Consider the following 22,818-nt stretch of genomic DNA (forward strand, 5'->3'; position numbering starts at 1 on the left):
TTAAAGAAACATTATTGTGGTGAAACTTAACCTAGGACAACGTGCTGCAGCACTTCAGTAAGCTGCATGATTTTGCCACTTGTTTTTGTATGCTTTACTTTAAGGTATGGTGTTAGTTGGCACATGGTAGGAGGTACTCTGCTCTTATCTTCATGGTTTTCTAATTTACAAAACACAGAAAGCCTAGGAATTGCTGCTTAAAATGTTTGAGTCTGTCATAGGTGAGACTTTGCTGGCTGGTGACAGGGGTCTGAAAGCACTGACACAGATCATTGCTCTCCTGCAGTGCTGCCAGATGTATTTTTCAATTGCCTTCTTCCTACGTCAAACGAGTTGTGTGGCTGTTACACAGAAGGCAGAGAAAATCAGACAAGCGTGGCTGTGAGTAGTTGGTGTTGGTTGTTTTGTAGTCCTGGGATGAGGTTGGTCCTTTTGAGATCATTTCTTAGTCCTCAAGGCACCGGCCAATGCCTGCTTGCACTGCTGTGAGGGTCTCCAGCCCAAGCACAAGGCTTGTTTTTTAGGTTTCCAGGTCAGTTACCATGCACAAGAACTTTTCTCTGGCAGCCTGACGATGAGAGTGGTGTGCTGTGGCACAGAAGCAGGTTCTGCCAAGTGTATTGTGTTGTCTTCTATCCATCAGGTCTGGACTTGGTAAAAAAGGATTTGGTGCCATAGCTAGATCCCTCTGTTCCTATTATCTCTGGTGTTTCCCAATCTTTTACATCTGAGGGTTCCTCTCTTGCTTGATTGGTTCTGTAAGCCTACGATTAACAGTTTCATTTCCTTTGAGACGTTCATTCCCCAGCAGATTTCCTCAAACACCAGCCTTACTTTCGTTTTCTTCAGTGTTCAGGACCTCGGCTCTGCCTTTGAAACATGCTGTGTCACGGCAAAGCGCAGGGAGCTATCCTTTAGCCTGACTAAAGAACATTCACACCCAAGCACATTTTCATTTATCACATGAATAATTGGGATGCAGCTCCATGACCCAGATTGTGCCTCACCTTGGTAAGAACTGAGCCAAGCAGAGCTTGTTCCTGAACCAGTTTGCCGTCGGCACGAGTCCCATGGAGAGGGGAGGGATTACTCATGTCCCTAAGTAGTTCTCAGTGGGAAGGATGTGCAGAGGAGATTAAACTCCTCCAGAGCCTGTGTTTGTGGTGGTGCAATGATGTCATTTTCCTGAACTGCAGCAGACTGCAGCTGAGGAAACTCAGAGTATTCTTAGCTCTTCCCTTTTCAGGGGTATTTCTGTACTGCTGTGTGCCTCTGTGTGTACCCTGACGCCTTTCACCAGCATGTTCTGCCACCTTCCTTCTCCTCCACTCCCATCTCCTGTGGGGTTTCTGCATCTCTGAACAGTTTTATCAGATGCTGCTTCACAACTACACCAACAGAAATCTTAACTCCTATGTTACTGGCAGGTTTAAGTGCAGAATCCTATGATCCATTAAGGACAGAGGCAGGATTCTTATTTCATTGAAGAAGTGAGAAAAGACTGTTACCTGCTTTTCCGGATGGCTCTGGAGAACCCTTAGAGGTCACACCTTAAATGTGGTATTGTGTAGAAGAGGACTTGTCTTATTGTTTTTCAGACTCAATGTGGTAGCTTTTCCCTCCCTGGCACAGCAGGGATCTGTGGATCCTTGCAGCAGACAAATTGAACTCAAATATTTCATCTGTCGGAGACAGACACTAGAGGTTTTACCTCTGAAGTTCCTAACTCTGAAGTAGATGTTGTTTCTGAAGGTAGGTGTTAGGTGCCTGCAAACAGCTCCAGCTGAACTGAGTCCTGATAATGAGAGTAGTATTTAGAATATTCAGGAGCATGACCCCATTGCAGTCTGCCCACTGTCCTGTGCTGCTGCTGTGGGAACTGGTCTCTTGGGGCTTTAACTCATTCCCCTCATCTCCCTTTTCATACAATCATAGGATATCTGCTATTGGAAGGGAAATGTGAGGATCACCAAGTCCAACTCTCTGCTTTTCACAGGACTACCTAAAACTAAACCATAAGATTAAGAGCATCCTTCAGCTGCTCCTTGAACTCTGCCAGGCTTGGTGCTGTGATTGCTGCCCTGGGGAGCCTGTTCCAGTGACTGACCACCCTCTTAGTGAAGAGCCTTTTACAAATGTCCAACCTCAACTTCCCCCGACTCAGCTTCATTCTGTTTCCTTTGTGTCCTATCACTGGTGACCAGAGGTGAGCACCTCTGTGGCCACTGTCCCTCTTGAGGAAGGGGTGGTCTGCAATGAAGTCACCCCTCAGCCTCCTCCAGGCTGAAGAAGCCGAGTGACCTCAGTTGCTTCGCTGAAGTCTTGCCCTTGAAGCCTTTCACCATCTTGGACGCCCTCTTCTCTCTTAGTTTGACGTCTTTCTTGTATGGAGGCACCCAGACCTCAAAGTGTCAGTGCTGCAGGGAGTGGGACACGGCCCTCAGGCTGCCAGGACACGCTGCTGGCTCAGAGTCGGCTTGGCCTCACACTCCTCCGCGGGGCTGCTCTCCAGCCTCTCTCCCCGCGTTTTTGCACATACCCGGGGCTCCGCGGCGCAGGTAGAGGCTCCAGCACTAGCTCTTGTTAAATTAACCAGCGCGTGGACCTGTCACATCTCCGTGCCCTCGAGGGACGACGCTGCTCTCGTAGCTGCTGAATGCGATTCCATTCTCGCCGCTGTAGCGTTTATAAAACATGAGCCGTGCTCAGCAGCACAGCGCTCATTCCCCCGGGCTGGAGCCGCCGCGCACTCCCCGGCGAGACGGGCGGCGCTGAGGTGGTGTCTTTTCTCCCCTAACCCGGCTACAGCAACCATCGGGCTCCAAAACACAAAACGAAACCGCCCAACGTGGGGCTCGAACCCACGACCCTGGGATTAAGAGTCCCATGCTCTACCGACTGAGCTAGCCGGGCGCTGCGTAACGCGCTCAAGCCTCGTGCTCTTCAGCGCACCAGCCGTGACGTCAGCGCCGCGCGGCCCAGCCCCGCCCCGCGAGGCGCGGCGGTTGCGCCCCGCTCTGCGGCGCGGGAGCCAATGGGAGCGCGCGTTGTTGGGCGGTCGGGAGCGTGAGGGGGCTCCGTCCGGCCGTGGCTGAGCGCGCCGCCGCCATGAGCTCCATCGGCACCGGGGTGAGTGCGGCGCAGCGGCCCCGCGGCCGCCCGGCCCGGCCCGGCCCGGCCCGCGCCGGACAGCAGCGGCGGCTCGTGCTGGCGGCCAGCGGAGCGCGGCGGGGCGGAGCGCGGCGGGGGGCGCGACTGCTCGGCCCGGGCCAGGGCCGCCCCCTGCGCTCGCCCCCGCCGGGGAGCGCGGCCGCCGCGGGGGCCGGCGAGGCGCGGGCGGCCCGTCCGCTCCGCTCCGCTGCCTGATCGCAGCGGGGCCCGGGCCAGAGCGGCTGCTGAGTCACCGCGGCCCGTGAGGCCCAGGGACCACGGGCGGGGGCGGGGCCGCTGGCGGGGCGCGGGTGGGCCGGGGGCGGGAGGGGCGGCGAGTGCTGCGCGGGGGCACCGGCGCGACCCCCGCGCGGAGCGGCGGCTGTGCTGCCGCGGCACGGCCCCGGGACGAGCCCGTGCTGCGGGACGGGGTGGCCGCGGAGGGGCCGCTTTGTTCTGCAGGGTTACGGCAGCCGCCCGGGTGCTGCCGCCGGCCAGGCTGGCCGCTGAGCCGCGGCATCCGGTAGGATGAGCCGGCGATCCGTGGGGCCCAGCGCGCCATCGCCGTTGGTTCCGACCCCCAGCTCTGCCCTCCCCGCGTGCTGAGTCGGTAGGGAGTGACCTGCCGCTCTCCGTAATAGACTGATTTTAGGCGTCTCACATATACTCCTATACTAAGTAGCTATGTTCTCAAAAATCACCAAATAAAAGGCACGCAGAAAGTTCCCCGAGGTTTTGCACATTGTGTAATGCGCGGGGCTTTCGGACCTGTGCAGCGTTGGGATGTGTGGCGTGGGTGGATACTGCTCATGCCCTCACTTCAAGTAGTTGTTACTGTTTGCTTCCTGCTGTTTGTGTACCTCTCGTGAGGAGACAGCCTGCTTCTGGTGCTTCTTAGCCATCCAGAGCATGTGGAGGACAGTCTCACATTGTAAATAAATAGACTTCTGAAAGTGTGATGTTTTTGTTCCTGAGTGGTGTGGTTTCTTCTCCAGTACGACCTGTCAGCTTCCACATTTTCTCCAGATGGCAGAGTGTTTCAAGTTGAATATGCCATGAAAGCTGTGGAGAATAGTAGGTAAGATACAGAGATCTCTGCTTCTATTCGTTAGCCTCTTCTAAAGCAGTGTCATCGGACTGGACAAGCATTGCAGATAAAATTATGTTGTCACAGTTAGTTCTGAACAACTGTGTCTTTACATTCATTTTAGGAGGCTACAAATTAAGTCTGAAAGTGGTATAATCACTTTTCACACTTGCTAGGAATCACTTTTCCTAGCTAAAAATAGCTATGTTATGGAGAACACAGAGGAAGGCAGTAAACTTACTCCTGTCTATTTAAGAGCAATAAAAATCTTACACTTTGGGGCAAAATCTGATTGCAGATCTCACTGATATGCACAAGGTGTTTGGCTACTGTGGTGGCAGAGTTGCTACAGCAGGATCTAAAACTCATTTTATGGATGTGAACTGAGGCACTGAAAGACTGACAAGCTCAGGGACTTGTGAATTTAGAACAGCTTCATATGCACTCCTTGAGAAACTGAGGACATCCAAGTTCTGCTGAAGCTGCATCAGCTTCTCTGCGAGTATCTTCTGGCCCTCGAGTATGCACAAAGAGACTGTGCTGTGTGCATGGGCTGGAGCACCCAAGCATCTGCTTGTAGCCAGGGGCTGTCAAACAAGGGTTACGGGAGTAATTTGTGTGTGCCTGATGATGCACGTTTTGAAGGTTAGAGGAAGAGTTCACAGAATTATGGTTTAAAAGACTTTTAAGATCATTGAGTCCTACCACTGACCTCGTGCTGCCAGGCCCATCACTGAACTAACCCACGGCCCCCAGCACCTCAGCTATGCGTCTTTGCAGTAGCTCCAGGGATGGGGACTCTCCCACCTCCCTGGGCAGCCTGGCACAGGGGTGACAAGCCTCTCAGGGAAAAAGCTCTTCCTTATCTCCAGTCTAAATCTCCCCTGGAGCAACTTGAGGCAGTTTCCTCTTGCCATTCATTACTGGAGAGAAGAGACTAACTCCCACCTCACTGTAACTTCTTGTCAGAGAGTTGCAGAGTGCTCCTGTCTCCCCTCAGCCTCCTCTTCTCCAGGCTGAACACCCCCATTCCCTCAGCTGCTCCCCATCACACTTGTGCTCCAGCCCCTTCCCCAGCTCTGGTGCCTGGCTCTGGACATGCTCAGTGTGAGTGGGAGTGAGGTACCCAACACTGAACACAGCACCTTAGCTGCAGCCTCAGTAGCGCGAGAGTTGTCACATCTCCCCACCAGTGCCTTTGCCAGAGGCAGAGCTGCTGCAGGCCATGGTTTCTGTTAGCGTTCCTGTGCTCAGTGTGGGGCGGTGGCTGTGCCATTGCACTAAACAATGCCACCACTACACATCACCCCTTCAGAGCTGGGGCATCTCTCCTTTGGTGAGAAAATGTTTGTCAGTTTAGTGAGCTTCAGCATTTTTTTTTCCCCTCGTCTTCAATGCTTAAGTAGAGCTGTAACAAATCTGCTTCGAGTAAATGCCATCATCATTGCCTGTATTTTGTTAGATAACTCTGTTACGTATTTTACACTACAGTTCTGTGTTAGAAACTTAACGTTTGTCTTGTCTTCCAGTACAGCAATTGGGATAAGATGCAAGGATGGTGTTGTGTTTGGAGTAGAAAAACTAGTTCTGTCCAAGCTTTATGAAGAGGGCTCCAATAAACGTCTCTTTAATGTGGATCGACACGTTGGAATGGTAAGATGCTGTTTGATTTTAGCTTTTCCTAAATTGAGAGAGACTCTCCCCCAGAGCAGTCACCTGTGAATCAGAGAATCAGTAACAGTCGATAAAGTAACTTTAATATTCCTGTGTACAGAGTCAGAAATGCCAGTGGGTTTTCTGAACCATTCTCTGTAATTTGTTCTTGATTGCACACACATATATAAATAAAATCCAGATTTAAAAGATACGATACACTGAAGCTGCTTTAATTTTACTTAAATGCTTTTCAGCATTGCAGATGTTCAAACTGGAATGTAAATATAAACAGAAGTGTTTAAAGTGATACTTTTTAACGCAGTTAGCAAGTAAGATGTGTTAAGGGCAAAGAAGCTGCATACAAGATTCTCTTAACAGCAGTGAGGGAGTCGGCTGAATTCTCCAAATACTGGCAGAGAGATTACTGCCTGATCTGCCACAGAGGTGGCAGGAGGACAACAACTAGTTACTGTGTGACAGAATTGCCTGAAACAGTCTGCTGGTGCCACTGTCAATGTCAGGCAGAGAGTTGGAATTGTGTCTGATCCAAGCAGTCAGAGAAAACAGGGGGAAAAATACTATATTGCTGTGGTTGTCTTTTTGGAAGTGTTACAGGAAACACCACTTCAAATATGAGTGTTTGTCTTACCAAGTGCTGTTTGGCTGGGATGATGGTGGTGGTGGCAAACTGTAAGATGCTATTTAATGTGACAATCATTTTGGTTAATGGCTTTTCCTAGAGAAAAAATATACACTCAATATGAACAGCTTGAATGAACTCACTTGTAGCCATACAAAGAATTCAGTAGACCACAGGAGAGTCAGAGAGTTAGACTTTTGTCCCCTGAGTGTATCCCTGTGAGGTCTGTGTGGCTCAGCTGATGAGAACTCTCGTTTCAGGCAGTAGCGGGACTCCTGGCAGATGCTCGTTCCTTGGCGGATGTAGCCAGGGAAGAGGCCTCCAACTTTAGATCTAACTATGGCTACGATATTCCCCTGAAGGTAAGAAATTGGCTCAGTTTACTCGAGTTTTCTGGCTTTCTTAGTCATGACATGAACTGTATTACTTTAAGGAGTAATAAAGACACTGAAATGGAAGGACTGGCTGAGTCACCAGAGGCTGTCCAGCTGTTCAGTGACATCTGGACAGGCTGAGAGTTGGGCAGAGAGGAACCTCATGAGGTTCAACAAGGGCAAGTACAGAGTCATGTACATGGGGAGAAACAACCCCAGGCATCAGTACAGGCTGGGGATTGACCTGCTGGAGAGCAGCTCTGCAGAAAGACCTGGGAGTGCTGGTTGACAATAAACTAACCATGAGCCAGCAATGTGCCCTCGTGGGCAAGAAGGCCAATGGCATCCTGGGATGCATCAAGAAGAGTGTGGGCAGCAGGTCAAGGGACTCCCCGTCTACTGCTCCCCCTCTGCCTGGGTGAGGCTTCATCTGGAGTCCTGTGTCCAGTTCTGGGTTCCCCAGCTAAAGAGAGGCAGGGAACTGCTGGAGAGAGGCTGGCACAGGGCCACCAAGATGCTGAGAGGACTGGAACATCCCTCTGACAAGGAAAGGCTGTAGAACCTGGGACTGTTTCTTTAGCTTGGAGAAGAAGAGGCTGAGATAGGACCTTATCAATGCTGACCAGTCCTTAAAGGGTGGATGTTGAGAAGATATGGCCAGTCTTTTTTCTGTAGTACCCAGTGACAGGACAAGGGGCAACAGGGACAAGCTGGAACACAAGAACTTCCACTTAAACACAAGGAGAAACTCCTTTGGTGTTGAGGTGAGGGAGCCCTGGCCCAGGCTGCCCAGGGAGGGTGTGGAGGCTCCTTCTCAGGAGGTTTCCAAACCTGCCTGGACACGTTCATGTACTCCCTTGATTGAGGGGAACCTGCTTTAGCATGGGGTTGGGCTGGGTGAGCTCTGCATGGCCCTTCCAACCCCCACCATGCCATGATTCTACTTGAGGTTTGCTTCTGTCTGTAAATGAAGCTTTCAGTTATTGTTTGTTTTTCTGCCTAGCACCTTGCAGAAAGGGTGGCCATGTATGTGCATGCCTACACACTGTACAGCGCCGTCAGACCTTTCGGTTGCAGGTGAGTGGCAAACACGTCCCTGTTTGTAAGGAGCTTTTGTTTCACATTTAGTGGAACTATTTAGGTTGTCTAAGGGCTTTTTTAGAACTTGGAATTGGTATCCTACAATCTATGTCAAACATATTCCCATCCCCTTCTTTTGTGTGTGTAAAACCTTAGGTGAGGAGTTCAGATTTGAACAGGCTTCCACACAGATTGCCAGTTTCTCCCTGGATTTTAAAGTTGAAGAACTGATGCTATGAATTTGGTGACAGCAGCAAACATGGAACTTCCCTCTGCAGTCATCCCCCTTGCCCTGGTAGCTAGAGTAGGCTACAACTGCAGTTCTTGTACAAAGGGACTAATAAACAGAGATGTGCTGTCTAGTTACAGACAATATAACATTTCTAGCAACTTGCATGTGCTGTCACAGTAACACTAAACTGCTCCGCCACATTGCTTAATAGAACGTAGCATAACAGTAGTAGTTTTGCTCTAAGAGGAATGCTGGAGACCTGAGCTGGACTCTGTAGTTCTCTGTTGGCTTGTAGAAGAATCACAGAATCATAGAATGGTAGGGCTTGGAAGGGACCTTTAGAGATCATCTAGTCCACTCCCCACCCCCCCCGCAGAAGCAGCTCCCCCTAGATCAGGTCACACAGGAACGTGTCCAGGTGGGTCTTGAAGACCTCCAAGGAAGGAGCCTCCACAGCCCCTCTGGGCAGCCTGTGCCAGGGCTCCCTCACCTGAACAGTGAAATAGTTTTTCTTATGTTTAAGTGGAACTTTTTGTGTTCCAGCTTCATCCCATTACCCCTTGTCCTGTTGCTAGATACCATCAAAAAAAGTGCTGCCCCAACCTCCTGACATCCACCATTTAGATATTTGTAAATATTGATGAGATCCTCCCTCAGTCTCGTCTTCTCCAGACCGAACAGCCCCAGTTCCTGCAGCCTTTCCTCATAAGGAAGATGCTCCAGTCCCCTAAAGTGTTTCTAATTTTATGTTTCCCCTCCAGTTTAATGTTGGGGTCCTATGATGATGATGACGGTGCCCAGCTGTACATGATCGATCCATCGGGAACTTCATACGTGAGTGTGTCAAAAATACGTCCGTCTTGGCCTAAGTTGCCCTTTTAAGAGTTCCCAGCTAGGAAAATAGTCAGTGTTGTTCCAAAGCATCACTTTTTGTGTTTTTGGTTTTTTTCTGTTTTGTTTTTTTATCTTTTTGCTTGGTTAGAGCTCAGCTTAAAATAAACACAGCTGGGGTTTGCTCATTCTCTTGTCCTTGTTAAACACACACCGTGTATCTCAGAAGTACAGTCTCCATGAAACTAGTTTCAACACTTGTCTCTCTCAAATTTGGGAGTTCATTCCACCTGGCTGTATCCAATGACAAGTCCGTTTTGCTGTCCCCAAAGAGGCACCATTTGTAGTGACACCCCACTCACGAAACACTTCAGCTAAGAGAGAGATTCAAAGGAGTGAGGGCTGCTACCCCCACACTGGGTGCGAGCAGCACGTCCAAGCAGAATAGGTGCTGTTGTGAATTGCAGTTGGTGCTGCCTCCGTACGCTGTGAGTGATACACAAGGTGACACACGCTCATACTGCTGGGATTTGCTTTTCATTTCCTTTCAATATATCCAATACCATAACTGTGGAAGGAAACAGAAGGGTGTAATTTTTATTATGCATGATTATATTGTGCTTACAGTTCAATATATTTTCATGGTTAGTGTTTGGGGTTTTCTTTTAATCCTTTAGAATTCTAGGTTGCTCTTCCCTTTACTGTAATAACAATCTAAGAAATGTCTGTTGCACCAAATCGAGCAGATATTTCTGTCCAGGAGCTACTGAGCTCTTTTCTGTTTTCTCTTTTCTGGTAGTACTTAAGGTAGTAATTGGATTCTATTTGGCAAGTTGGGAATGTGACCTGAGAGTGCTAGGGTTTACTGTGTATTAGACTTTTGCTATGTAAGTATGGTGGGGGTTGTCATATGCCAAGTGATAATAAGAACTGTAGAGGGCTTAGTGATTTAATTAAATTTGCATATTCTTTGTTGCTTTATTTTTTTTAGGGTTACTGGGGCTGTGCCATTGGTAAAGCCAGGCAGGCTGCAAAAACAGAGATAGAAAAACTTCAGGTATGATCCGACAGTTTGGTTGTGACGTTTCAAGACAAATATTCCTAGCTTATTGTGTTACTTTTTTGGATGCTTAAAATGTATAAAAATACAGGAGAGGCAGATGGAATATTCCCTTGTATGTTCAGGGCTCACGTTGCTTCTGTAATAGCAGCATTTCTCAGTCTTGCCCCTGGGCAGTGCAGAGTCCATTGGGAGGCACATACTCCCATCCATGCCACCAAGCAACGTAATTGAATGACTTTATAAAAGTGTAACTAAGCTTTTAGTTGTGAATGAAATTTCAGCATTGTACAGGGTGGTAGATATTTTTTTCCCCCAAAGGTTTTAGATGATCCTTTTGTTTAAATCATTGAAAAAAAATAAGATGGCCATGTTAGAGACAGTGAGTGCAACATCACACAATCTCTTTGTGCTGTCTGAAGGAGCGTGCAAACAGCTGGCTGTGTAGATTTAAGCTGTGGAGAGATGGTATTGAAATGTGCCTTAAGCTGATTTAGAATTATGTTTGAATCCTAAAAGATTTCTGTCTTCCTCTTGAGTTTTAATCTGACACCCTTGGAATTGGAGACAATTAATTAACTTGGGACAAAGTCCTGCTCCTGATCTGTCTCAAGTAATTGTTATTGGATACTCTGCTGGCATGTTTGTGCTTCTGCTCTGCAGAAGTACATCACAGCTGCTGATGGAAAAGTTGAGAGTTTGTGTGGCTGTTACACCGAGGAACAGTCTGGTTATGGCACTGGAGCATCCTAACTGAATAAGTACAGGAAAAATTCCAGTGGTCATAAATTTGCTTCATTCACTCTTGAGTCTGGTCAGATGCCTGAATACTAAATTGGAAGTAGGAAGCCTACAAGATCATCTGATCTTGAGACTGGAATTGTGGCACCTGGAAAATCACCATTTCAATTTCCATGTGTGCAAATTGGCAAAAAGATGATGAGTTGGGCGATGTATCATGCACCACAAAAGATTAACTTTCTGTGCAGTGCAGGGATTTTCCAAAACTTCTGGTTTATTGACTGAGTTTTTATACAGCTACTAAGTGTGTATGTGTCTTGAACTTTTCAGCAGAGCCTGTAACATTTAGCCCCTGGGAACAGTGGTGTGCCATATGGCCTAACTGTGTATTTAGCTAATGGCTGGTTTGCAGAATGTCTTCAGTAATGCATGTGATCGTGTCACAGCAATGTGAAGCAAGTCCAGTCTTGCATGCTGATCTTTTTTGTGAGCTGTCGACTGGGCAGGTTTCCAGGTCAGAGTTAATTTTGATGAGATGAATTTGTCAAAACTGAAAAGGGGAAAAGCCAGAAGCACAGAAGCTTTTCTGGGTGATACTGCCTACAGTAGCCTGTCAACTAAGATTTGTTCTTGTGGAAGAGATGAGACTGCAGGTGGAAAGTCAGAGGCAAGCAGGTAGCAAAAACTTTAAACCCGCCTTACAGGTCCTGCAGAGCAGGTACTGTATCTGGGAGGGGACACGGTATGTGAAACCATCACAGGGAGCTGAGAGTGTGAAAAGAAATCACTGCATTGGTCCCATCCATCTCATCTTAAGCAGATGTCTTGTGTCTTCAGCTGTGGGAAAACGAGTCCTTGGAGAGGACTCGAATCTCTCAATCTCTTGTATAGTGCTTCTCATGCAGCTCTGATGCTGCATACAACTCCTTCATATATGGACATAAAGGTGATTAACTCCTGTGATAAACTGTGAGAGAGTTTACTCTTACTGTCTGCAGAATTAACATACCTTGGATGAGAAATGGGTAATGGCAAAAAACCCCAAAACTTCATTTTTCTCTCTTGTAAATATGTGTGATGGCAGCAGACCTTTGGGTTCTGCTGTTTCACTGCTGATTGGTACGCATCAATACACAATTTGTGACACGTATATTTGTAGCCAGCAGCCAGTGCTGGGTGTGATGTGGATGGAGTGTCACAAATGAAAGGTTGGGGGCAATGGGTCTTGGTCTGTTTAGGAAACCCCCTGGGATAGACCTGTGAGGGGACATCTGCCTAACTAGGCATGGGCACTTCTGTGGCCCACTGCTTCCAAAAGACTCTTTGTCATCCCTATTTCTTCACCAGTGTTGCAAAACCAGCTTCCATACTATGGTTTTGAAAACATTTTGAGAATCAGAAGAGATGTAGTAGAATATATAGTCCAGAAGAGTTGACTGACAAGAGATTTGACCTGCAAAACATTTTTATGATGTCATGGAAATTGGCAGGAGATTTTGTTTTCATTAACTCTGAAAATGTCAGAAGAACAGTGAGAAAGCATCAAATGGGATGCTGATACCTTGTTCAGGCATGCAGTGGGTTGTTAACACTGGAACAATGTTCTCCTCTTAGGGCATTACTTAAAAGTCAAAATTGCTTGCACAAAATGTTGGTAAGACCAAAAGCATATGAACATTATACATGAAAAAATCCATGTGCCTCCCTCGGGTCATACAGGTGGTTACTTTGTCGGTTGATCATAAAGCATCTAGCATAAGTCCAGCTTTTACAATGCCAAGGTCTGTCTGATCAGCTGACAGGTTTTCCACAGAATCTCTTGTTAAAATCCGTCACTGGGAGAACACAGCTAGCATGCAGACTCACTCACTGGAAAGAATACATTTGGGTCTACTCTTAACTTTCTGTCATTTCAGTAAGTGATGTCATTGGGCATCTGTGCAGCCACTTGTGTCTGGCCTTGTGGAAATGCACCATTGTATCTTCCCTCATGCTGGGTATTTTTGTGTCTACAGATGAAGGAAATGACCTGCCGTGATATTGTTAAAGAGGTTGCGAAAATGTAAGTCTCCCAGTTTGACAGAAAACCGTCCGGGTGAGCTTGCAGGGGTCTCAAACTGAAGCTCTTCCTGTTAACTTGGCTCCCACCGTGCTCATGCTCACTCCAGAACCCTGCTATTAACTTCTTGTTGCTTCTTGTGAGACGGGATATGCTGATAAATGCTGGAGGATGTGAAAAATACACCTCTTGCTTTCATCTGCAACTTTTTATAGGTGCAGTTTGTAGCACCAGTAGATTAAAGGTTCAGCTGTCTGAATGTAGTCACTGAGGGAGGTGGGGGGAAATCCTTGGGGTCCTGATTCTGAAGAAAGAGCTGTACACTTTGTTACACAGATGGAACAATGATGGTGGGGAGCAGTTCAGAAATGAAGCTGAGGTCTTTGACCCAACCTTCCTGTTTGCCTAAAAAACCAAAGTGCTTAGTAAAGGACTGTAACTCCTTGTTTAAAGATGTATATGGAGTATAGCTGAACCCCTATGGTAAAGCTTGCTACCACCTGAGAAGACTGGAAATATTTCATGTGCTCTTTAGTGATGCAATTGAGGACAATGCATTGGTGATATAACTGCCTGTAGTCACTAACACTGTCCCACAAACTCTATGGGAGGACAGTGTATTTCCAGGAAAAAAGGTACCATTGAGTAAGTCACATTCTGGTGAGGGGAAGGGAGATACCCAGAAGGAGAAGACTTTCTGCTGGGTGAGCATGAATCGGCCAGTAGTAAACTACCTTGAGAATACTAGATGAATTAGTATCTCTTCAAGGAAATACAAGTATCCTTTCAGGTATCTCCAACCCTGCATTTTAATGCTTTAGGGACATGTTCTGTGCTTGTCACTAATTCAGTAATTTGCAGCTGCAAAACTAATCTCCAGCATGTTATGGCTGTTGCTTAGAAGGTTGTGACGAAGGCACATAAATATGCTCCTGGCATTAGTGGTGCAGCGTGGGAGATTATTTCAGAGTTTGTGTCTGAAGCTGTCATGGCAGCAGCTAGAGGGAAGAATTTGTGGGACCTCTGTTCTTGAAACCTAGTGAGGATATCAAAGAAGTCCTAAAATGACACAAATACCACAGTGATTTTCAAGTAATTGAGAGACTTCAGTTCTGCTCCAGCTTACCAGCAGCTCTAGAGATAGTTGTAGTTTTCAGCTCAAATTCAGCTCCTCAGTAGTGTTTAGCAAGATAGCAAAAAACTTAATCATTTTTTTATAAACCCTAAAATACTACCCAGAGTCCAGAGCAGTGGTTTCTTCAACTCAGGGCTGTTCTGCCACTGAGGACTGAACACTAAGATGCAGTCAAACTGGCACTGCCATTCTGTCGTAACGTTTCTACCTCCCAGACCACGGGGTGATTTGCCTGGCCTGTATGGTACTGAGGGTGCTGTCATGCCACTGGTGGTTTCAGTGCTGACTACCATCACGTTGCCATACTCATGGCAGTCTGTATGGACACCTGATACAGACACAAGACACTCGAGTGTTGGGATTTCATCTTCAGTATAAACTGAAATAAGATTTACAGGGGAAACACAGGATGGCCCTGGCTGTATTGCAGCTCGTTAGCAGAAGCAGGTAATGGGGATGGAGCCTTGGTTCTGCAGCATTTGAATCTTAATGTTGCAATTAGGATGACTTCAACATCTCAACCTGCATCTAAGCTGTCACCCTTTAACATATTGTTACACTAGCAATTAAGCCTGGGAACTTATCTGTGGTTTTTGTGTGTGTGGGCAGAGGAGGAAGCATGGGGAGAGCTTCTTTTAACCATAAGAAGGGAACTTGAACAGAGGAAATCTGTGAAGGAAGAAAGTACATTTAGCCTATTGATGAATCTGTTCTAATCTGTACTTTGTCTGTTCCTTCCAGAATCTACATAGTTCACGATGAAGTAAAGGATAAAGCTTTTGAACTGGAACTCAGCTGGGTTGGAGAAAGTAATGCATTTCTGTAACTTCTATGAACACTGTAAAAAATGTGTACCTTTCTGTAACTGTAAATCGTTTCTTAACTTCACCGTGTATGTCAAGGTCTCTGTGTGAATTCTGCTAAAGCTCTACTCTTTGTTTTTTTATTGGCAGTAACCAATGGAAAACATGAAACTGTTCCCAAAGACATCAGAGAGGAAGCAGAAAAATATGCCAAGGTAAGGCCTGACTTTTGAGTCATTACAGTCTTGACAAACCAGTCCAGAGCAGAAGGACCTAACTGCAGGTCAGGCTGCTGCTGTTGTGATGACAGAAAGGCGTAACACTTGGGTGCTAGGTGATGTTATTGTGAAGACAGTGAGGTTCCCCCTGTAATCCAGGGATAGTTCTTGCAAAGCTGGTGTAACTCATCAGGTGCTGTGTTCATCCTTCCAAAGTAGACATATTACCTCTTTAACAGTGATAGGGGTAGGAGAAGGCACTAAGTCACGTTGCCTAGGATATGTTTTTAAAGATAACCAGCTGGAGAAGGTTAGACTTCCAGCATTTCACAGCTTTGCTTTAGTTCTAAAATGCTGGTGTGCAGTGTTGGCTCCTAAAGATCCGAAGTAGCCTGCCCAAGGCTTGGGACGGGTAGGGGAAGACTGTGAACCTACAGCAAAACTCATTTTGCTTCTTAGAGGACAAAGTATAAAACAACTGTTAAACAAGTTTTTGATTCACCTTTTTTTTTTTTTACAATAGGAATCTTTGAAAGAGGAAGATGAATCAGATGATGATAATATGTAACACGTTGTTACTTCAAGACAAGTTCAACTGTTCTTAACTTTGAACAGGTTTGTTTATAATGTATTAAGCATGGGATGTTATCATGTACTTGTTGGAAGAAGCTGAGTGACCAACTTGCACTAATAAATTTTCCATTTTACTGTCTGTTAGCTTTTACTTCAAAAGAGTAGAGGCCAGTATCATAAAGAAGCATCAGCGCTCTATCAGAACAGACACAGAGAAGGAAAGATTATCATCAGGCTGGTGTTGCTACTTCTATTTGCATCTATTCAGGATTATTTGAGCCAGGCTAGGTACAGACACAATCTGCTTAAAACTTTGGACAAATCTCTTGTTTATACTGTGGAATTTAATATGAAAAACTAGTGCTTGGTTACTCCTTGATTATCCAGTATTACAGTTTGCAGCTCACTCAGAGCCACAGTCTGTGACTGCTCTTGACAGAAGAGATGAGAACATAATTAACTGTAAGCCAGCCGGTTACAGGGTAATGTGATGGGCACAGCTGACAGCTCCAGACAACCCACATAACAAGCAACAGTTCACAAACAGGAATTTTAATCTGAAGTATTCAGCCTAGGATTATCTGAAGATCAGGAGAAATTAAAAACTAAATAAATTTGAACTACCGCTTGTGTTAACTTCTAAAGCCATTTTATCTATTAAGCAATACAACTGCAATTAACTCTTGAAGAGCCAAACTATTTTTATACAGCTTTATTCAGGTTTAGCTTCTTATATCACTTCTGAATCAGCTTTATCAAACCTTCCCAGGGGTTGAAAACGAGCTTTCCTTCTTTCTTTCCCCCCCACTTCCTAGGAAAAAAAGACTGTTTATTCTCGTCATTTGGAAGTCTTGAAAGACAAGGTAACAAACTGTTCTATTCAGCACCTTGCAATGGAAGTCTTGTTTGTACATGAAGTTAAAATTCTAATTGTCATCTTAATTTAAAATGCATACTTCCCTAATGAATCAGAGTCCTCAGCCTGAGTACTACACACTCCTGACCACCAGCCCTTACAACAAAAGTTCTCCCTTACAGGGTTCTTCTTTTCAAAAGAAAAAAAAAAACCCTGTTTAAAAAAATGACACCCAGCCTTCTCCAGTCTAACAGGGTTACAAAAGACAGATTCTGTTTCCTTTTTGTGACAAAGGAAAGTCCATGGAGATAGCTGGGTCTGTCTGAGGCTCAGGCAATGGCTGTGGTCAGGCTGCCTGCACTGTTGCCTCTCCACCAGAGTGTGGCTTTCAAAGGCTGCTGGAACCTTTGATTGTGACCCTGACAACCAGCCTCCTTCAGGATCTCCTCCTGAGGCAGCCCTCTTGTTTTTGGTCACATCTCTCCAAACTGCTTTTCTTGCTGATCCGGTAGGATCATGAGGGAGTCATGAGCAAGCAGCACTCAGGACTAACTCCCATCAGCACTTAAGCACTAGCTGAGGCCTATTTTTCACTTGCTGTAGGTGACAGCAGAGTCTACTTGATTCTCTTAAAGCATTGCTGACTAACAACTAAAAGGAAGTTGTCTTCTGCATGTTCGGTTACAAACATCCATCCTCTCCTTTCAGTGACAGCCATTCAGAGTTAAAGACATGAAGTATAACAAGTTACACAAGTCAGGGTCAAGTGAAAAGACCAAGATCACTTGTGCATATAGTTACAAGATAGAAGTGGAAGGAAGATGTTGTACAATATGTGAAAAGACTGAGGTAGGCACAGAGCCACCTACTCACTCAGAATTTCCAAGCTGCCACGTTCTCCAGTGAGCAGCTGTCTAAAAAGCTCCTTTGAAGAACCACGCTCTTTAGTTTTTGTTTGATGTGGAAAGGCGTGAGAAGCAATTCACCAGTGTGTGCATTTTGCAGCGGACAGCAGTACACACAGTGCCACACAGCACTCCTGCCTGTCACAGCAACACCTGCTTCAACAATACCAAAGTGACTGTTACCGGCAGGTTCTTTTCCAAATTAAATGTTATCAGAATAGAGACTCAACCTGTTTATGAGATTTAATCTATGGTAAGGAAAAGATCTATTACTTCCATCTCCAGGGCAATAAAAAAAAAAGTGAGCTGTAGAAGGTTTGGGAAAATACTTGCATTTATTCAAGAGAAGGGGGGTCAAGGAGGAGGAAAAAAAAGCAGGAAAATCCTGAATAAGCTTTTAGTGTTGAAATTTCCCTTAACTTTAGAAACAGAAAGTTAGCAGGCTTCTGTTTGATGGGAAATTAAACACTGCTACCTTTAACAATAAAGCCCAGGGAACACTAAAATAGATTTCTTATCCAGAAGGACTCTCCTCAGGAAAAAACCACACCACTGCAACCATCCCATTACAGATACTTGTGTAGCCTTAACCCAGCTGCAGTTCCAGCCAGAATAACCCATGAGACAGCCACAGTGCAGTAACAAGTAACTTACTGATTTGAAGCTAATTACTTAAGAATGCTTAATTACACGTTTGTGCAGTATCCATCATCGTGTGTCACTAATTTAGTCCACACTTGATAGGCTAAATGCCAACTTTAATGATTTTTTTTGCTACTGAGAATTAGTATTTACTTGTTCACAGTGGAAGCTGAGCAGGGAAAGAAATCTTTCAAAAAGATGCAAGTGGCAATGCTGCCCACAAAACCTTAAAAATGCAATGAGACAGCACAGCAGCATTAAGCTTTGCATGTTGAAGACCATGGGTTGTTTTTTTTTTTCCTAGAGAGCTGTCCGAGGAAAATCACTTGGTGAAAGTTAAGCTCAAGAAGGGCTTCAGCTAGATCTGAGATTATTAAGTGAGGACTAGATCTGTTACAGAACAAGAGAAAATACTAAATCTCAATGAAACCTTTTAGCAGAGGCTCTGTTTTAAGTACAAGACTGGGGGGGGAAAAAATTCTTAAAGAATATCCTGGGGAAAGAGTTTAACTTAAGGCCAGAGAACAACCACTGATCACGTACCTAAAACAAAGACTTGAAAGCTTCTACCGGTCAGTCTCCTTTAACTTGAGCTGTGGAACATGTCTGAAGAAAGTACATAAGCTCAGTCTGCAGAGCTGAGGTTCCAGAAGAACTGTTCCTTGGGACAAAGGATCCCACCTGCTCCTTATATCTTAACTGCTTTTGAGTGAGCTCACTCAGAGCAGCAAATCTCACGATGTGCCAAGGGACCAGGGCAGCCTAGTTGTCTGTCTCCATTCAGAGCTGTGTGCAGCACATGCAAGCCCAGCGTGACAGCTCTAACAGCAGCAGAGGCAGTTGGCTTTCCAACAACACTACAGCTTGGAGCCCCTTCCCTATAATGAAGATTAGCTTTTGTAATTGCAAGGCAGGGTAAAGGCTTCTGAATCAGAGATTTAAGCAAGAGGCAATTCTTAACAGTCTCTTCTAACCCAGGCTCTGGGAAGTCTGAAGATATCAGAAAATGCATAATTAGCCCATACCAAGCAGCACTTCTTGCTTCAGGCCCCACAAGTAACCTACTTAGCCCAGACTGGCCATTTATGGGAATAAATCACAGAGCAGAACGTCAAATACCCACTTGGAATGCATAACTGCAGTTCTTGCCATGCTAAAACATTCTACATTCAGTTTTCAAGGCACATGCTGTTGCTTAAGATCCCAAGCACAGGCTTTGACACCACCCCTGAGAGTAAGACTGTAGAGACCGACTCATCTCTTAGCTTAAAGTCAACCTTCCACCAAGAAGTATTTCAGAAATACAGATCCAACAATGACACACAAGTAGGACATACAGTAAGATGCTTCCTCTCCCTTTAAGTCTTCTACATCCACTATTACTCAGCACCTGATGAATCACTGATATTTCGTAGGACTGGATGTGTCACATTCCCTGTTAGAATTCAGTCAGTAAATACACATACAGAAGCCTTGGAGAGAGAGAATGGGACTATGGTGAACTGCGGAAGACAAATTAGAAAAAAGAAGGTCCAGTATGTAGTTTACTTACTTACATCTCCTTGACCGAATCAGGACAGACTTCAGAATATGCAACTGGGCTTGTATAGCTCAAAAAGTAGTTAAATCAAGTTTAGGCTACTGAATCAATATAATCAAATTTCATTGTCCTTTACATGGCCGTAATAACTACTGGTTTGGATATTATCTTCATTACAACTGAGTAGTACTGCTGTTGAAATGAGGGTAACATTGAACTGTTACAAACTCATAGTAGAGCAAGAGCTCACAGAAGCAACCTCTATGTAAAATTTCCTATGTTGCAGATATCCCCAAGGGTATTTTCAAAAGAAACAGTACTCATCTGTATTTGGTGCTTACTCTCAGAAAGGGAACATTTCAAACAGAACTTGTCCTGTGCAGAGCTGAAGAACACCAAGCATCAGGCCATTTGTTGCTTCCTTCTCATCACCAAAAATAGCTTAATGGCCTGAGGTTAAAATGCCCCAGATGCTGAAAGTGTGACTGGCTCCACACAGATGTGATAATGCTCAGGGTGTTATCTGCTTATTGAAGCCAAGTCACCCTTAAGGAAGGAGATTTGGAATAACGGCATGGGCTGTTTTGCAAGTCTCTTCCTTAAGATAAAACCATAACCATAGAAGGGAACACAAACCAGCAAATTCAACAATGCATCTTAATGCATTTATCAGCTGGAAGATCATCATGACCTTAAAATAAAGTGCATAGTTTCAAGATTCTGAAGAGAAAAATAGTATTAGTTGTCATGACAATATTAAGACTGTAACAGCACCAAAAATACAGTACAGAGACTGTCCTCTCCCCCTCATTTTCTTCCTTCAGTTGCATATACCTACAAGACAAGGACTAGCTTTTCCTCCACCCACCAGTTCAAGTTACATGCAGTAAAGACGTTAATTTACTTAAGAATCAAGAGTTATTTTGAGAAACCAACTGCTTGTAACTTTCCAGCATAGAAAATCTTTCTACTTATTAAGGTCTAATCATACAGAGTAGCAGAAAACAGGTGGTAGAAGAGGTAAGAGCGTGGCCTTATTGTTTGTCCAGAAAATACTTTCTAGTATTTGAAAACATCTACAACCAAGCTCCAACCAAGTCTCCTATTTCCGGGTGGACTAAGCAACCAGCACACAGTGCTCTTTCATCTTCAGCACATTGCTATTAAAGGACTCCAAAACAGTTGTTTAGAAATGGTTCTCACAAATTGCTGTGCCAACCAGAAACAGACGACTAGAATAACGCAGGCAGCAGCACAGCGTACTTCATAGTCCAAACACTTGCATATAATCACACACAGGGAAAACTCGAATCCCCTGAAGTCTCCCCTAAACACGGGGTACGAAATACTCACTGAAAATACCATTTTAGGTGACGTGGTAGACAAGCCAAGTTTAGAAAGAACACAGGGTGGGTTATTACTGCATAGTTAGATGTTGTTTGGTATGTGTAGTGTCTGCGTATCCAAGACACATTCGTTAAGGTTCCAATTTCAGCAGATGAATAATAGATTCAATTATAATAAATTCACCCAGAAGCCAATACATCCCTAACACACACAAACACAAAACCCAAAACCCAAGTGATGCTCAAGTATTTTGAAGTGGAATTTATCTTGTTTGCAGGGCATTTGGTAAAGCAGGAAATCTGCAAATTTCATTATTTTGGGGAAGGACAGAGACCTATTCTATTAGATTAAGTTAACAGTTGTCAAGAGCAGCAAAAGAAGTGCTGATGACTTTAACAGTTGCCTACAGAAAGCCCTACTTTGGCTGTAATTAAGTGCTTCCACAATCTACAAAATGCACCACCTGAGGCTTCTTTTCCCAAATGCTTTTCTCTATACATCAGAAATAGAAATAAATCCAAAATGCTGTTTCAGGAGGCAGAATCAAAACGTGGCTTTCTGTGTTTCCACCGGTTTAAAAAGCAACCACTTCCCCCAGCCGAATGCTTGTTTCTGCACTCACACCAGTCTGTCCCTGAACAGCTCACTCCCACACTAATGAAACACCTTTCATTGATCCAGAATCATTACATTTGCTGAAAAGACAAGCATTTTGTTCTTTCAGAGTACTGGATGTCACATAACATTCTCTTTACAGCTGTACTGGTGTAAACTAATGGGGTGACAGACGGCACAGAAGCACTGCAAGAGAAAGCCTATCTCTGAAAGTACAAACCTCCTGCAAACACTACGGTCTGGCAATTAATTCACGGGTTATGTGTGCATTACACAGGGTTGATTGGTCAGCTAACTCCCTGGCCACCTGGAAGTTAGTTACCTGTAATAATAGTCTCCAAACAATACACACTAATAAAAAGTTCCTTTTTCAAAGGGCGGATAAGTAGGAAAAAAATCAGAAATTTATGAGTGGCTGAGTTGTACATTCTCACTAACAGCAGCTGTTTACAGCTAAAATGCAAAACATTTGAGGACACTGATACTTTTTTAGAAGAATCAATCCTGACCACAAGGTCTTGTCAGCTGAGGCTGAAAAATAAGTTAACCCTAAGTGATTAAAGTAATTTGGACAAATAAAGCCCTCAAAGAAAGGTGATGTAACCACTGCATTCAAGCTGTCTTCTGCTGAGCAGCCGTGCCTGGCAGCAGTGCTGGCTGCTCTGTGCTAGGCTCCACACTAGCAGTGCCCTCCCCATTGCTTTCTGGAGACTAGTTACAAGGAAAGGCCATGCATCTAGTCCCCAGCCACTTGGATCATGTTGCTCTACAACCGGCTCCTGTAACAATCTGCTGTTTTAATTAACAGCTTATCCATGCTGACAAGCTTGAGAGTGGCAACTACAATGGCAGGTGGATCACGGCCAAAGACTCACTGTCAGTATCTGAACCCTATCTTTCCCCCTCTATGGAAAGATTTCAATGAAAATCCAAACTGAGGGAGTCGTGTGTCTGAAAAAGCTTGTGTACGTGAGAACACAGCTCTTGAAAAGTACAAGGAGAAAATAAAGCTGTTAACATGGCTGCTTCTGCAGCAAGAAGTCTTAAAAAGGAGCAGGGAGGAAAAAAAGCACCTTCGAAGATGTGGACTAGCAACAGGCAGCATAAACAAGGAAGACTCTTTACTTCAGATTAAGCATTACAGATCACCCAAAACTTCCTCTGAAAAAAGGCAGCCCTGAATCTAACACAGTTATTAATCCCACCGTAGTTACTTCTCTTTGGCAAGGCAGAACAGCAGCCTGTCTCCACGCCCCCCCCCCCCCCACTCCCCC

General features: G+C 45.2%; 1 protein-coding gene and 1 non-coding gene across 3 annotated transcripts; one reads left to right on the forward strand and one right to left on the reverse strand.

The window, feature by feature from the left end:
• Positions 1-2,840: 2,840 nt before the first annotated feature.
• TRNAK-CUU (transfer RNA lysine (anticodon CUU)) lies at positions 2,841-2,913 on the reverse strand. Its single transcript has one exon. It is a non-coding gene; the product is annotated as a tRNA-Lys (tRNA).
• An 88-nt stretch (positions 2,914-3,001) lies between these two features.
• PSMA3 (proteasome 20S subunit alpha 3) lies at positions 3,002-15,778 on the forward strand. Of its 2 annotated transcripts, XM_061998809.1 has the most exons (11): positions 3,003-3,129; positions 4,146-4,228; positions 5,767-5,890; positions 6,794-6,895; positions 7,911-7,984; positions 8,981-9,053; positions 10,042-10,107; positions 12,867-12,913; positions 14,787-14,854; positions 14,999-15,063; positions 15,590-15,778. In XM_061998809.1, exons 1-11 carry the CDS (start codon positions 3,109-3,111, stop codon positions 15,632-15,634), a joined length of 768 nt encoding a protein of 255 aa, XP_061854793.1. In that variant the 5' UTR covers positions 3,003-3,108; the 3' UTR covers positions 15,635-15,778. The 2 variants fall into 2 exon arrangements, with proteins under 2 accessions (XP_061854794.1, XP_061854793.1); XM_061998810.1 differs by lacking the exon at positions 10,042-10,107 and having other exon boundaries at positions 3,002-3,129.
• The last annotated feature ends 7,040 nt before the right edge of the window (positions 15,779-22,818 follow it).

Source organism: Colius striatus, chromosome 6, assembly GCF_028858725.1.
Source record: "Colius striatus isolate bColStr4 chromosome 6, bColStr4.1.hap1, whole genome shotgun sequence".
NCBI classification, from domain to species: Eukaryota; Metazoa; Chordata; class Aves; order Coliiformes; family Coliidae; genus Colius; species Colius striatus.